The sequence below is a fragment of the Nilaparvata lugens genome, chromosome 2, assembly GCF_014356525.2.
Source record: "Nilaparvata lugens isolate BPH chromosome 2, ASM1435652v1, whole genome shotgun sequence".
NCBI classification, from domain to species: domain Eukaryota; kingdom Metazoa; phylum Arthropoda; class Insecta; order Hemiptera; family Delphacidae; genus Nilaparvata; species Nilaparvata lugens.
Window position 1 is genome coordinate 58035405 of NC_052505.1, and position 15403 is coordinate 58050807.

Genomic DNA, 15403 nt, shown 5'->3' on the forward strand with positions numbered 1-15403 from the left:
GAATGAATATCTACCGTTATCAACTTTAGAGATATATAGAAAATCAACTTTGGAGAGGTTGAAAAGAAAGCCGAAAATACACATAAATAATATGAATTAAATAATATGATGCTTTAATTTTGTTCAAGTATTTGTATGCCTGGTATGATACTTTATCTAGCGATTTAGTTCAAGTAGTTCTTTGACGCAGACAATATCCCTTGTACTGTTCATCTCTACCATCTTACAAAATTCGAATTCAGTTTATTATATATGTAATAAAAAATACATACAGAGTGAGTCATATGTATGGGAACCCTTCAATAAGATGGAGACTGTTGTAGATATAATACTGTAACTTCAGGATAAGTTTTTGTTCATATACTCTACCTTTTGATGTACAACTGAATTTCAACCCCTGATAAGGGGGTGACTTAGGGGTTATAACTCGAATATTTTAAATGTAAACACCCATCGTGTGGTACATCATTTTAAAGGTCTTGTTAAAACGAGAAAGATGACATCGATAAAAATGTTCTATGATACTTGTATCCGTAACGGCGGCTAATTGAAGTTTTTGTTTTTAAAGAAATGAGGGGTTGTAACTCAAATATGTTGAATGAAAACACCTATCTTGTGATGCATCATTTCAAAGGCCTTTTTAAAACGAGATAGATGACATAAATAAAAATGTTCTATGATACTTTTATCTAAAATGGCGGATGATTGAACTTGATCAATTATTTCTTTAAAAACTAAAACTTCAATTATCCGCCATTTTGGATACAAGTATCATAGAACACTTTTATCGATGCCATCTTTCTTGCTTCAGAAAGGCCTTGAGAATGATGTACCACACAATGGGTCTTAACATTTAAAATATTTGAGTTACAACCCCTTTTTCCTTAAAAACTTAAACTTCAATCATCCGCCATTTCGGATACAAGTATCATAGAACACTTTTATCGATGCCATCTTTCTTGTTTTAACAAGACCTTTAAAATGATGTACCACACAATGGGTGTTTACATTTAAAATATTCGAGTTACAACCCCTACTTTCACCACTTATGAGGGGTTGAAATTCAGTTGTACGTCAAAAGATAGAGTATTTGACTAAAAACTTATCCTGAAAGTTACAGTATTATATCCACGAAAGTCTCCAATCTATTGATGGGTTCCCATACATATGACTCACTCTGTATAACAAGAACAATATTCATCGAATCTAAATAAAACCTGCTCATAAAAGGCGGCTTTTACAGTTTGCAGTGACCGTCATTCGTTTTACAATATCTTGAGGATTATTTTGAAACTCTCAGTTCACTTCTAACCACAGATGATACTGTTTTTTGTGGCTACATTTGGTGGTCTCGAAGTCTCGGTTGGGTTTCGGTGTCATTTTATTCTCGATAAAAAATTCTGAGTGACAAAAAAGTTGCATCGCAAAGGCAACTTGCTCAATCAACAAGTGGTTCAATATATCCAATAGCCTCCATCTCACTCATCCAAATGCCTTGGCCTTTCCGTCAAACGTCCACCCTTCTTATTCCGCACTTTTCCAATATTTATCTTCTTCAAATCATACTTTGTCGCCAATCCTTCTGTCGTTTCCATGTGGTATCTTCTCTTCTTCTTTTTTTCTTTTTTCCTCTTCCATTCTTATCTTCTCTCTTATCCTCTCTCGTCCTTTTTTGTTCTGGTTTTTCATTCCATTCTTATTGCTACTGGTCTTGTCAGGTTTCTTATTTCTCGTCTCTCTTGGACTATCTTCTTCTTCCGTTCTCTCCTTCCATTCTACTTTCCAACAATTCTCATCTTCCGCTTCTCTTTTGTTCCCATTGTCTATTCTTCTGCCCTTTTTCTTCTTCTCCTCCTCCCCCATTTTTATCTCTTCACCAGTTCCTCTTTTCTCCTTATCACCTTTTTTATATTTTTCATCTCCGTTCCTACTCTTCTTCAATTTTATTACCTTCTTCCATTCGTTCCTTTGATTTCCTAATCAGCTAACCTTCTTCACCTATCTCCTTCCATTCACTGCTCCTCTCCACTTCGCCCATATCTATCCACAATCCTCTTTTTATCTTACTTCTCGTCCTCTCTCCATCCATACACCTCTACTCTCCATCACGTTTATTTTCTTCTGTTCTCCGCTCTTTTTGTATCCTTGCCTTCTCCTTTTTTGCTTTTCTGTCTTTTATTCAGTTTTCTTCTCTGTTTTAGATTTTCTTCTCTTATTCTGTTCTCTTCTCATCTTTCATCACTTCTTGTCTTCTTATCGTTTCCCTACGTTACTTTTTCTCTTCTCTTCTTTTATTCTCTTCTCTCCGTCTTCATTACATCCATTTTCTCCCACTTTTTTCCCCTTTCTGCTCTCCTCCCTCCTTTTCTCCTTACATATTTTTCTTCTCCCTGCTTCTCCTTCTTTCTTTTCCTTTTTCTTCATCTTCCTTTTTTTCTTATTTCTTAATCTTCTTCCTTTCTCTCCAACTCCCTTTCTCATTTCCTTCCTTTTTCTCAGCTTTCCTTCTTCTTCCATTTCCTTCGCTTTCCTCCTCCTTCTTCCTCGATCTCTTGGCGCACATCTTCCCCCGACCTCCGTACAGATTTCGAGCAGCAACCGCCTGTTGCCGTTCTGCCTGTCGATCCAGCGTGCAAAGTTGTCTCTCCAAATTTGGTGTGATTGTGGCTCTAAAAATAGCTCAATCGTGGGAAACAACGGCGAATCGTTCGCCTCTGCTTTGCTCGCGCTCTCGCCTGCGTGTGTGTAGGTGCCCGCACCAATTCACAACATACTGTCAGCACTCCACATAGACAACATCAATGCTTCCCACTCAATTCAATCTGCAAGTTATAAGTGAATGTCACTATAGAAAATAATGCCACTTTGCAGTGCAGACACTGCAAAAACTTGGCATTCTGTTTACGCTGTAAAACACGCATAGCTGATTGCATCTTAATAGTTTGCAACTCGATGTATTCCTAGTAATTGTTGCATATTTTTGGATAAAAAGGGTATCAGTAGGCTTATTAGTGTCAAGAAGTTGATATAGTCTAAAAGTCTATGGAAATGGAAGAAGGTTAATAAGATAATCGATGAATTTTGAGATATTGTTGTAGCCTTGTGTATAAAAGGTTTGTTAAATTAATCAGAATTCACTAGACGAGATTAGTATGAATTCCGGGATGGATAACAAGTGGTATATCAGTACGTTTCCAGAACATGATAAATTTGAGGCAATCTATATAAACTCTATGAATAACAAGTGGGAAAGTATGAGCTTTGAGAACTTGATGACTTTAAGTACATTGATATTATATCTTTGTACTAAATATCACCATAATTTATTACTCTATTGTTCGGTATGAAAAATATAAAGCCATTTAAGAAGGCAGGTCAATGGTTAGTATGTGTATCCTATTCAACTACAAAATCTATTACTCTTGTGATGTAATTGGTAATCATGTAAGCCCAAACTTCCAAATCATTCATTTTGTAACTTCCCTTTTTTAGCTTGATTGCTGTAGTGATTTTTGCTTAAATGCAGGGTAAACTTCCATTTTATTCAATACGAAATTTCTGGTAGCGTTTGGACCATAAATGCCTCATCTACTCTGTAACCATAAATAGAGACACATCAAAATAACTCAGATCAGCTGAACAGGATTTCTAAAATCTATAAATCTATTTCATTATACTTGAATATGTATAGTTGAGCTCTGTTTTTTTAGTGATTCACTTTCAACTGTAAGCACTCCTTCTTAATATCACCAACACTTCCCATTCAATTAATGATGACAGTTTGAACTAGATATCATCATACCATGATATTGTTCTTTGTACACCTTTTTCAAAATGATATAGTTCTGCAGATTTTCTAGAATATTCTGTGCAGCTGATCTGAAGTGATCAGGTCTATTGTGAGATTCACTTCAAACTGTCAGAATTCCTTATAAATAGTGTAAGGAATGCTGAAAGTTTGAAAGGAAAGGGCGTTTTCTGAAGCTTCTCTAGACTGAATTTCTAGTGATCTATGAAGAGGTGCAGTGTGAAGTTTTGTACAAACTACAAACGTTGAAAGATGAAGGTGTGTAGTGTGGTGCGATGGCCAAGCTACTACGGCGCTTGGGAGGGGGGAGTTGTGGATAGGGGGACGGGGAGAATCTCCTAGAGGAGGACAAACATCTAGGGGAGATTCCTCCTAGAGGAGGACGGATACCTGGGGGTATGGACGACGAGGAGATACGAGCAACGGTGGAGTCGATCCTGGGCACGGGTGCGCGGGTGGTCGACTGCGAGAAAAAGTCGACGGTCCGTGAGGAAGAGGTGTTGCTCGTGAACGGGAGTCCGATCAGGCTCGATGGCGAGGAAGGTGCTGCCATCAAACGGGCTCTACTGCACGGAGCCGTGCCGCACGGCGACTTACTAAACCAGATCCTAGTTCGAGCTGGGATACTGCAAGCTCCTGTACGATTGGAAACTAGTCTCAGTGTGAAATCTAGTGTGGTAACGCGGGAAGAGGTGACGGTAGCCAAGGGAGGTCGGCTGCTCGACGAACGTTCGCGACAGACCAAAGAGGACAACTTCTATTCGAGTGAGACAAGTGAACTGTGGCAGCCGCTGCTGCACTCTTCATCCTCGTCGTCGTCGTCCGCAACGACCGTGCCGCATCTGCCCAGCGACGGCACCGAGTCGACCGCATCCGGTGGCGGCAGTGGTGGTCCGCCGTCTGTCGACCAGTGTGACGCCGCATTTGCTGGGCTCGGTCTTTTCGAAAGTGATGTAAGTACAGTAGTAATATTATAGTCCGTACAAAATCACTTACTTGGAGGAATATGCGGCGCAGAAAAATGGAGGAAGATCAGTCAATTACAGTGATTAATAGAGTAATAGGTAGAAGCGCAGTTGCCAATTTGTCAGTCGTCTGACTACTTTCAGACAGGAAACTTCGCATGTCTAGCATGAGCACGTGAACAGTCACTAGATGTTTGAGAACGCTTGCCGCTTCAAAACGGCAACATCGCGCCTTTGTATCCTTCCCGCTGTATGCTTCTTTCTGCTGCGCATGTCCATTCCAAGTAAGAAGTAATTTTGTATAGAGTATATTAGTCATCTGTAAATTACCATTTCTCACCTTTTACTGTTTCTTTCTCTACCATATAGTAAAAATGTCTATTTATGGATTGAATCGATGTTTATTTATTTAATGAAACTTTCTTTCACAACTCAATACATGGTTTGAAATACAAACAAAAGTCAAATCCACGCTATGAATCCTTTCATGTTGCTAATGGATTAGTAAATAATTGACAACCAATACAGTAAATAGAAACAGTCAAGAAATACTCCATTTCACACATGATTTTTCAATTTTTCTCAATTTTAGTATTAATGCTGTAAGTGACTGAATAAAAATGACTAATAAAAGAATAAAATTCATGCCAAACGTAGCCTAATGAAAAAATATCATGAATTCCAACATCAAACATAACCTGTACTGTTCAAACTGTTCAGTACTATGAAAAGACAAGAATTCATGAAAAACATAACCTGGTAATATTGTTCTTGGAGCTGTACATACAATGGGTAGTCCGCTTTTTAGAATTACTTGTAAATAGGGCAGATTCTACTAGAACTTGATGTTTTTTCAATGCCCTAGTTTAAAACGATGAAACAAAAATTGAAACTTTATTTCTGCAATATCTTCTTAGGAGCTATTCCCCTCTTATTATAGTTCCTTTCAGTTCCTGAGATTTTAAATTTCAAACATTCACTTATTCAACAATTTATCCTCACTCTTTCAATGACTGTTTTTCTCCTTGCTTGTAAAGATCCGCTTTTATTTTTGCCTATCAGTTTGCTTACTGCCTGCTAAGTCAGTGATGCCTAAAAAGTCTGTTCATTAAAAGCACGCTCTATATGGTGCAGTATGACCGGTCATCTAGGCCTAGTTACTGTTATAAAAATACTTTTAGCCATGTATGTTTTAGTGCTCAACCGCCGTAGTCTGTTATGGGGTCTGCCCTTACATATATATGTATGTAATATATACTACAAGTATTCATTTGTCTATTTCTATATACACACACTGTTCTACGTTTAATTACTATAGATTTAATTTAGTTGTACATAGTAACTATCTATATAGATATACAGTAGTTCTATAGGTTTTCCACCGGCGTCTGTTCTATGTTAAACACAGGTTCGTCTCCCACTCCCACTACTCTGCTTAGTAGCCCATTTAGGGCACGTGCATATTGTACACTTTTGTGATGTGGAGCAACTTAAGAGTTGCTCACTGTGTGCACCACGGCATCAACAGAGCAGTTTCATTTCCATGAGGCAACAGTTGCCCGAATAACGTTCGGGTGTGAAGTACTTATTTCAAGCTGCATATTTAGAATCTTGGGTCGCGAACACAAACAACTGCTGTGATGTTGCGCAATTAAACGCTGCTCCTCATGTGTACTGGTCGGTTTCAACTTTGCAGTTTTGTTTCCTTCCGACAACAGTTGCCCGATAAAATTGTGAGTGTGCACCAGGTTCTCTGGTATGTTTATGCTGGAAACAGTCGGTTGGATCGTTGCCAGACGTTTGATGTCTGTTGTGGCGTAGTGTAGTCTGCTGCTTCCAGTTTTGTGTTGGTTCTCAGCTGTGTCATGTTTCTGGCGATTGCTGTTATCGCCTCCTTACCACTACTGTTGACTTTCTTCATATGGTGTCTTGTGAGTTTCATTGTTGCCAACAATATTTCCAATTTATACCTGTGTTTTTTCGGACCGAACTAAAGTAGTTTTCATTATTCAAGAAAATATAAGCATTATTATCTGATATATCGTGCCTATCTTAAGTTGTTTCTCTAATAATAACTTTTTTTCTTCTAGCTACTTATATATTGCAAGTGACTGTTCATTATAAGTTCTCTTAGCTTCTAATACATTGCAGATGTATGTCCATTATTTATTTGGAATAGAAACACTATCTGTTAGCCAATATGTTCTCTATTAATTTCTTGAATATGTATTGGAATACCCATATTTGTATACCTAATACATTTATTTTTTTTTCTATATATTCATATACCCTAATACATTTGTATTCTAAGCCACTAATATACTGCTACAGGTGTATCTTTGTCTTAGAATTACATTCCATAGATGGTGCAAAGGACTTACTCTGTTCCTGACTGTTTACAACTTGTAAATTTACTAGTTGACTGTCGCAACTTAGTAATTAAATTGTGGTGTTGAATATCAATTTTTTCCTACTGGTTGAATGTAAAGCGTAGTAAAACTTTGAAGTAAGAGCTTATCAACTCACGATCGTCACGAAAAGTGTGACTGGAACATTCTACTTCAAATCTTAGTTGATTAGGCTCCACATAAAAGTTTTTTTTATCAAAGAAGGCGAATTAACCTGCTGGAGCTATATTACTGTTATTAGTCCAGTCAATATAGACATAACAAAGAAGGGGGGGTTCCAATTTATATTGTAGTTCTGATTTTTTAATATATTATTTGGATACATGAGAGAAGTCCAGAACCAAATTCTTCATGCAAAATTTCCTTGTGCTCTATATAGAGTGGCCCAAAAACCTCGTATTTTCCAGTTTTCAGCTATTTCCGCCAAATCCAGTAATCGGACAGAAACATTTGCTCTTGCCTTTTTTCAAGATTATAAAATTCTGAATGAAATGAGATATTTCGGAACTCTCTAGATCCAATGAATACTGAGTTATGATTTTTCAAAAATTAGTGAAATTTTAAGAAACAAAAATCAATTTTGATGATTAGTAAGTTTATTTGATCGACAATATATATCGATTGTTACAATCTAGATGCAAAATTCAAAATCCCTCTGGGCGTATTCATGTGCTCTACAATTTGAGACTAGGTAGAGCGCTTTATCTCCTATAGATTTCCAGGTGCACCTGACAACAATGCTCCTTGTATTGTGAAAAACACCTCATTTTTAGCTTCAACCATCATCACCATCATATGTGAGGACAATATAGACCAATGTATATTGTATATAGTGACTGGATTATGTGAATGTTTTCCGATTCAACTCATTTTCATTAATAGAACTCATCCAGATCTATTCCGCGCACTCATAACAAATTGGAAGTAAAGAGAAAACTATTTTCAAAAAGAAGACTTGGTAAACTAAGACTCGAATAAGGCTGCTGGTCTAAATGATGATTTCAGACCTCAGATAGTCAGCTCATTATTACTGAAGGATCCGATTTCATTATCAAAATACATGAGAAGCTTCACGGTTATTGGACGCGAACGCTTGTATTATTTGTTGCTTTATTTCAGTTATCAATAGTTTTCTTCACTGTGAAGCTGCTTAGTCACAATAAGGAAGAAGGTCGATCATCTTGATATTTGGAGTTAGCAAGTAGATAGATAATTTTTCCAATTGGTTTGTTGAACTTTCTATCATAGAATAAGAAAATAACTTGCTCAAGACATATCAAGGGCTTGAATTTGTTCCCAAATTATGAACTACTATTTTGATTCATCTGAGAGAAATCTCTTTTTGATTATTCTAATTTGAGTTTGTCTTTTCCAGCCTACGATTTTCGGGACCGTTGCTTCAGACCTGACGCCCAAAGAAGGTGGAAACTGTCGGAGGGTGAGTGTTTCATGGACTATGAATATATATTATCAGTTTAATAGTTTGAGTTTCTAATCATTCATTATAATTCTCCCTATTTTTCTTGGAATCAATTTAATTTGAACTTGAAGCTGCAAAAGAAAGTGTGAGATTGGAAAAAGCAACCAATCACATATTCACAAAATAGCAAGTAGGTACTTTAAAAACTGTAATATTATAGAATGTTGTATTAATTTTCCCCAATGTTTCTCAAACATTTATTAACAACTCTGAAACATAGATACATAATTCGTCATGGTAGTATCGGCACAAATGTATTTCTACCAATAAAACTTGCAATCATAAAAACATTTTGTCTTGATAGTCACGTACAATTTCTCTTATTCCGATATAATTATTTTCTAAATATAGGCTATAGATGTATTTTTCAAAAGAACCGTTTTCATGTACGGGTAATTCAGTTTGTGAGTAAAATTAGTTTAGATATTTGACTCAGAATATTGCCGAATTATAATAGCTTGATCTTTAACAAAGCCGATTACAAAAACAATTTATTCCATCCATATTCGTCTTATGACAATCTTAGTTACATAGTAGGTATACCCAATAGTTATGTCTACAGTAACTATATAACTAATAGTTATAATAGTTAACTTATATAGTTTATAGTTACTGTAGTAATATCTAATAGGCAAGACTAAGGTAGCCCTATTACTTACCTTTGAGGCATTATGATAGTTAGCCTTTTTATTATTCGGCATGAATTTACGATATACGTGAAAATCCATCTTTCCAGTGCTTCTCCACATCTCTCTTGTATTTTTTTCAATTGAACGTTACCGTTGAAAAATCAATAATCTTGAAAAACGTTCTATTAGGGTAGGAATCCTATTCAAATCAATCCTGATCAATAGTTCCATCGAAGATAACTAGAATACAAAATTACATTTCATAATTTCAATCGCCTTTGTTCCTACTAAAACAAGATGGAAACAATACCTTTTTCCCTTCTTATAGGCTTTCTTCCTTTTCCCCTAACACCTTTTTCTTCATCTATACATCAAATCATCCTTTTCATGATCTCATTTTCCTCTTCATTTCAATTAATTTACTCATAATAGGCCTCTTACATTGTCATTTTCAAGTCAATCTATTTTTCCAGTTGAAACTCAGCTACTAGTGGGATAAGATCAGACAATAGACAACGATCATCTTTTCAAACTCTCAAGTCTCCACAAAGTCTAGATCAAGTCACTTGAAAATCGCATCTTTTCCTAGATGTGTCATAAACAAGTGGAAGGCTGTCAGTTGAAAAATTGTTCCTACTGCCATGTCCTCCTGAAAAAACGATATTGTGGCGTCTTCACAAAGATAATACTATGCTACTCCACCAATTCCACCTCTTATCCGCTATAATTTTGTGAAAACATATCAATTTATCATATTTTGACAAGAAGCTACTGAGAAATATCACATTACTGGTGAAAAACACTCGAATGGATAAGTGTTGAATACGATGTTTTTGGGATGAATACGAATGAAGAAGGGGGTTTCCACCATATATTTTTCATACGATTCTCCCAATATACAGTATTTCAAGTTACAAAAAAACAATATCTAATATTGATAGAAAAGGACCATGTTGATGATACACAGTTCATAATAAATACTTATTCTATTTTCTGATATCAGTATTTGATGATGCTTTTTCACTTATTATTAAATCATTGATATTATCTCAAGATGTGACCCCATCCTTCTCTAGATAATATTCTACAGTTATATTCCATAATACTAAATTCAACATAAAACTCTTTTCCACATAATGTTATTAATGTAATAACACATACTATTACAACATTGTAGAATTTGTTTTATGAAAAATCTCTTAAGATTCTTGAAATATCTTATACGATTGTCATGCTCACGTTGAGTAGCCTACCTAGCGACCACATAGTAACTAATGTTACTTTACCTCTCTGATTACGATTTACAATGTCACTTATCGTTACTTTGTGAATAATGGTCGAAGTTGAAACATTCCTTCTTGAATTAAATTATAAATATGCTCTTCATTTTATGTTTAGCTATATTACACTATAATAATAAAGACATGATTCACGCACAACCTCATTTCAAACACCCATTCCATTCAACTCCCCTCCCCTCTCATCCACAGGCATTAGCTCATGTAAGGAGCCTTCTTCATACTATCTGTATTACTGTTTTTCTTGTACACTGCATGTCAACTAAAAATAATAAAATTCAATTTCAATTCCATTGCTCAACACAAATTATAATCTCAATGAATTGATATCGCTCAAATTTTGTTCTAAATGCTACTTCATTCTTTAGTTTACTGTCAAAATGATCTGAAAATTGAGATTTCAATAGTCTATGTGATTCCATGAAATCGGAAATTTTATTTTAATAGGAAATTCGATGATCAGTGACTTCACCACCATACTTATCGCATTGTAATTAATGCAGTTTATTCTTTTATTTCATTCTGGCTTGATTTCGCGTGCTCTAGTCGGTTCTACGTGACTGCAATACAGAGCCAAAGTAGGAATCCATTCGATTGATACGAAATCGTAATCATCCAAAATGGATTGACAATCCTGAGAACTAAATTCTCTTTGCTTTGTTCAGATTGTTGTTTGTTAGTAAATCTCTGATTTCCAATTACATTTCAAACTATTGCGAATTCCTTGTTGAGAAAATTGTTAGCACAATCTATATCTAATTCAAATATAAACATTTTCAAATTTTGATTTAATTCTACCATTGCAACAGTCTATTAACTGTCTCTCAAAACAGCATGATTTTGCGAATAGCATGTGATAATCCATGATAATATTTATGCTAGTGGAAAAATCGTGCTGTTTATTGTACTCTATTCACAGCAGGTATCGTAGGCTATTTTTGTGAAAATACATTTGGTTTTATTCGATTTATGAATAAAAAGTAAAAGTCCCGTAATTCAGTGATTCATTTCTCTTGGCAAGCTTAGACACAATCTGATTTCACATTCCAACAGTAATTGGGATCATATCAAAACTAGACTTGTAATGTCTTTGATATTTTCTTAAATTCACGTGGTGTATGAAGTCTGTATTGGATTCTTACAAGAGCTTTATCGTTTTTTATCATATCAGCGGATTTTCTTTGGAGCCTGGGTGTCATTAATCATACTATTCAAATAACTCAAACCATATGCCCGGTTTCACCAACCTCGATCAAATATAGCCTAGCCATGGTCAATTAGACCATGGTCAAAATTTGATCACTCGTTTAAACATACAACTGTTCCACCAACCTCGGGATTGATCAAAACTCCGTCGGTCAAATTTGAACATGGTCAACTCTTGAAGCTGTACTTTTCTGAAGTTGGCCAACATGTTCGTTGCTGGCTTGCTATAGGCTACATCTGATTTCTATGGATAGAAATTACTGAGATATTGCAATTTTTCAAATGCTAATGAATTGATAATTATTATTAAACGAAAATTCAAATTAAATTCTGTAATATAGTAACACCCCATGATACTCAATACCAGTTTCGCTGCTCATATTCAAAGCGTAATTTGCGCTGAATGCTCTTTTTACTTTACCGTCAGGCCGTCAAAAATTCAGATTACTGTACTTTTTTCTGTAATTACTGTACTGATTTATATTCATTATTTCGGGGCAGGCCCCCTGGGCCCCCTTCTTATATACGCCCCTGGCACAGACGTTTTGTTTAGTCACACATCTACATTAATTTATAATATTTCAAATTTGAATTGAATACTTTTGTACAAAGAATTTACAAATCACCATCATTTTTGACAATTTTTTTCATGAACAAAAGAACATTCCAATTCTAATGAGATACATTGAAGCAGCAAGGTTGATCTAAGGATTGAATAATATAGGCCTACTGTGTAATAAAAGAGTAAAGCAAATCTTTTTCAAAATCTTCCTTTATTTTCTATACTATAATAATTTACTAATTAAAAAATTCCGAGAACAAACCTAATAAATAACTTACTACAACTAAATTCAATCGCACTAAAAACTTTGAAATTTTTCATTGCGTCAAAAACATATGTTAACCTACAAACAAGCAAGGAAACTGATGAACCAGTCTTTTGACCGTATTCAAATAATTTGATCGCCCGTTCGGCGGCAATTAAACCTAACCATTGGTTTGACCGTGGTTAAACTCAACTGGTGTTGGTGGAACGAATTATTTCTGATTTGACCAGCTGATAGACTTTAACCATTTTCAAATGCCTTGACCAAGGTTGGTGAAACGGGGCAATAATGTATAAATTATTGACCGAGCGAAGTGAGGTCTAAGATTCAAGTCGACGGTTTTGCATTTCTATTTATGTTCCGCATTTACAGCGAAACGCAGCTATAGATTTTCATGAAATTTGAAAGTATTGTTAACCTGATTTTTAAAAAGGGTACTTTGATTTTTTTTCTTGATACTTAAGAGTAGCATTATTAACAAAAAGTCACTAAATCTTATGTTGAAAAACAATATCATATCCTATTATATTAAGCAAGCAATTTCTGTATAATTATATTTTCATATTGTGATCAATTTTTTGAGTAAATCTCATGAAAGGAGAGAATTAACTAGAAAAATTATAATTACCCTTATAAAATAGAAGGTTTGCCAAACAAACAGTTAGCACCCGAGCGATAAGGCTTCCTTATCAACAGCTGAGTATAAGATAAGAGTACCGTTCTGTACTACGCATTTTTTCAAAGAATTATTTAATAAAATTATAATTATTTTGCCAATTAAGTACAAATCATTTATGAATTGCTCATTGAACTTTTGGAGGTTACACTTTTGTTTACAATTGATCAGATGATTTGTAACAGCTCAGGCACAGCTGACTGACTCAATATATTATAAATGTCATGCCAGATTTTAATGCAAGCTATAATATTATTTCTAAAATCAAGAACTATTGAAAAAGGATAAAGAATTTCAATAAAATAATAAATAAATATGTATTATTGTTAAAATTATTTATTACTCACGAAATTACAATGTCGAATGTTGTAGTAACGAACAAGGTCATAGCATGAATAAGAGCAGCAAAATTAATTATAACAGTTTCGAATATAATAAGAATTTTATAGAAATATTAAATTATAAATCATTGTTTCGACTGAGTCACATGGTGAATGAATCTCTTTGGCAAGCCTAAGCCAATCATATGTCATAGAAATGGCACCAAAAGGGATGATCGTTTGAAAGCATCATATATTAATCTGTTATCAGCCAGCAAACTTGCCTTATCATTTATATGCTAGTGCATGTACACTGTATAGGGGAACTGTATCTAGAGAATTAAGCAATTTACAAAATTATACAAATTAATTAAGTTATTATTGTAATCAAAGGAATTATATTTTACTGCTTGCCACTGACGTCATGCCTACATCATAATCAAATTCAAATTCAAATTCAAATTTATTGTTTTCATTTTTCATTACAATCAAATTTGATAAATCCATACAATTATAAAACTAGCTGCAAATAATAATCAGTGGATATAATGAACAACAAAAAAAATTTATATTTAACAAAAAACCAAACCACCGTGATGCTGATTATCAGTTGGATGATACTGACGTATGATGTATGACGTTGGATGATATAGCTTCAACTGGATGATGGAGATGATCAAATTTGAAGCTTCATGGAATAAAATTTATTGCAAACAATAATGTTTTACTACTCACAAAAAAGCAAGAAGCTTTCGTACGTGAGTAGGAGTTGAAAAAAAAAACACATTCACACACACAATCACACACAAGTATGTTTTTCAATCATAGACATATTTAATTTTCAATGAATATAGATATTAGTATTATATATACCGTATCGCTAGTATAATTTAATTAGTATGATTTAATTAATTGGAGCCTAAAACATCATAAGAATAATTTGAAAAAAAGAAATTTTGTATTTAAAAAGTAGGAAGTACAACAAAGAGGAAAATCACAAGGTTTTTTCAAAGAGAAAAGGAAGGGAAAATTGCAAAAGCTTATACATTCATTCAAATTAGAAATCATCAGCCCACCACTCTAAAAAGGTTTTCTAACTCTATTGGTGACTGAAGCCATAGCCAAATTTTCAATTTATTGTAGAATTTCCTGTAATATCTCTCACTTCTAATTTCATTGGTAGAAGATTAAAAAACTTGGGTCCGAGAAATAGAAAACATCTTTGAAATGTAGTGGAATTTGGCTTTGGGACTTTCAACATCAGTTGCATTGATTGACGTGTCACCCGATGATCATCTTCATTAATGGGTCTAGCTGAAAGTCCTATACTACCACTCATTCTGTAAAACAAGGATAACACCTTCAGCACATAGATGTATCTGAAAGGGAGGATTCCCAACAGTTGGAAAATTGGAAAGGTATGAGTCCTTCTATTCACACCATGAATAATTCTTACCACTGATTTCTGCAGCGGCTTTTTTAAAATGAGATAGGAAAGTAGACGCATAACAAGAGATTCCATATTCCAGTTGACAATTGAAAAATGCAAAATACATGACACGTAAAATACTCACTGGAAAGAATTGCTTCAATTGATGGAATCTTCTTAGCAAATATAATAGGTACATCTTGATTTTCTGTATATGTAGATTCCAAGTCAGCCCATAATCAAGAGTTAGACCCAAATACTTGACAAAATCCAACTGCTTGATGACATCACAGCTACAATTTGGATGATTACAGCCAATCTTATGATACTTGATTGGGTCAGTAAAATGAAATGGAG

At 34.6% G+C, this 15403-nt stretch overlaps 1 protein-coding gene across 14 annotated transcripts in view; it reads left to right on the plus strand.

Annotated features, from left to right (window-relative positions):
- The window catches only part of LOC111063372 (ras-GEF domain-containing family member 1B), a 224660-nt gene that overhangs the window by 160396 nt on the left and 48861 nt on the right, over nt 1–15403 (plus strand). For 6 of the 14 annotated variants that reach the window (XM_039419944.1, XM_039419946.1, XM_039419945.1 and 3 more), the window contains one exon: nt 8557–8619. In XM_039419944.1, the coding sequence (XP_039275878.1) occupies nt 8557–8619 (63 nt within the window). Of the gene's footprint in view, nt 1–3984; nt 4762–8556; nt 8620–15403 lie in introns of all 14 variants that reach the window. The other 8 variants (XM_039419934.1, XM_039419939.1, XM_039419940.1 and 5 more) reach the window with 3 other exon arrangements.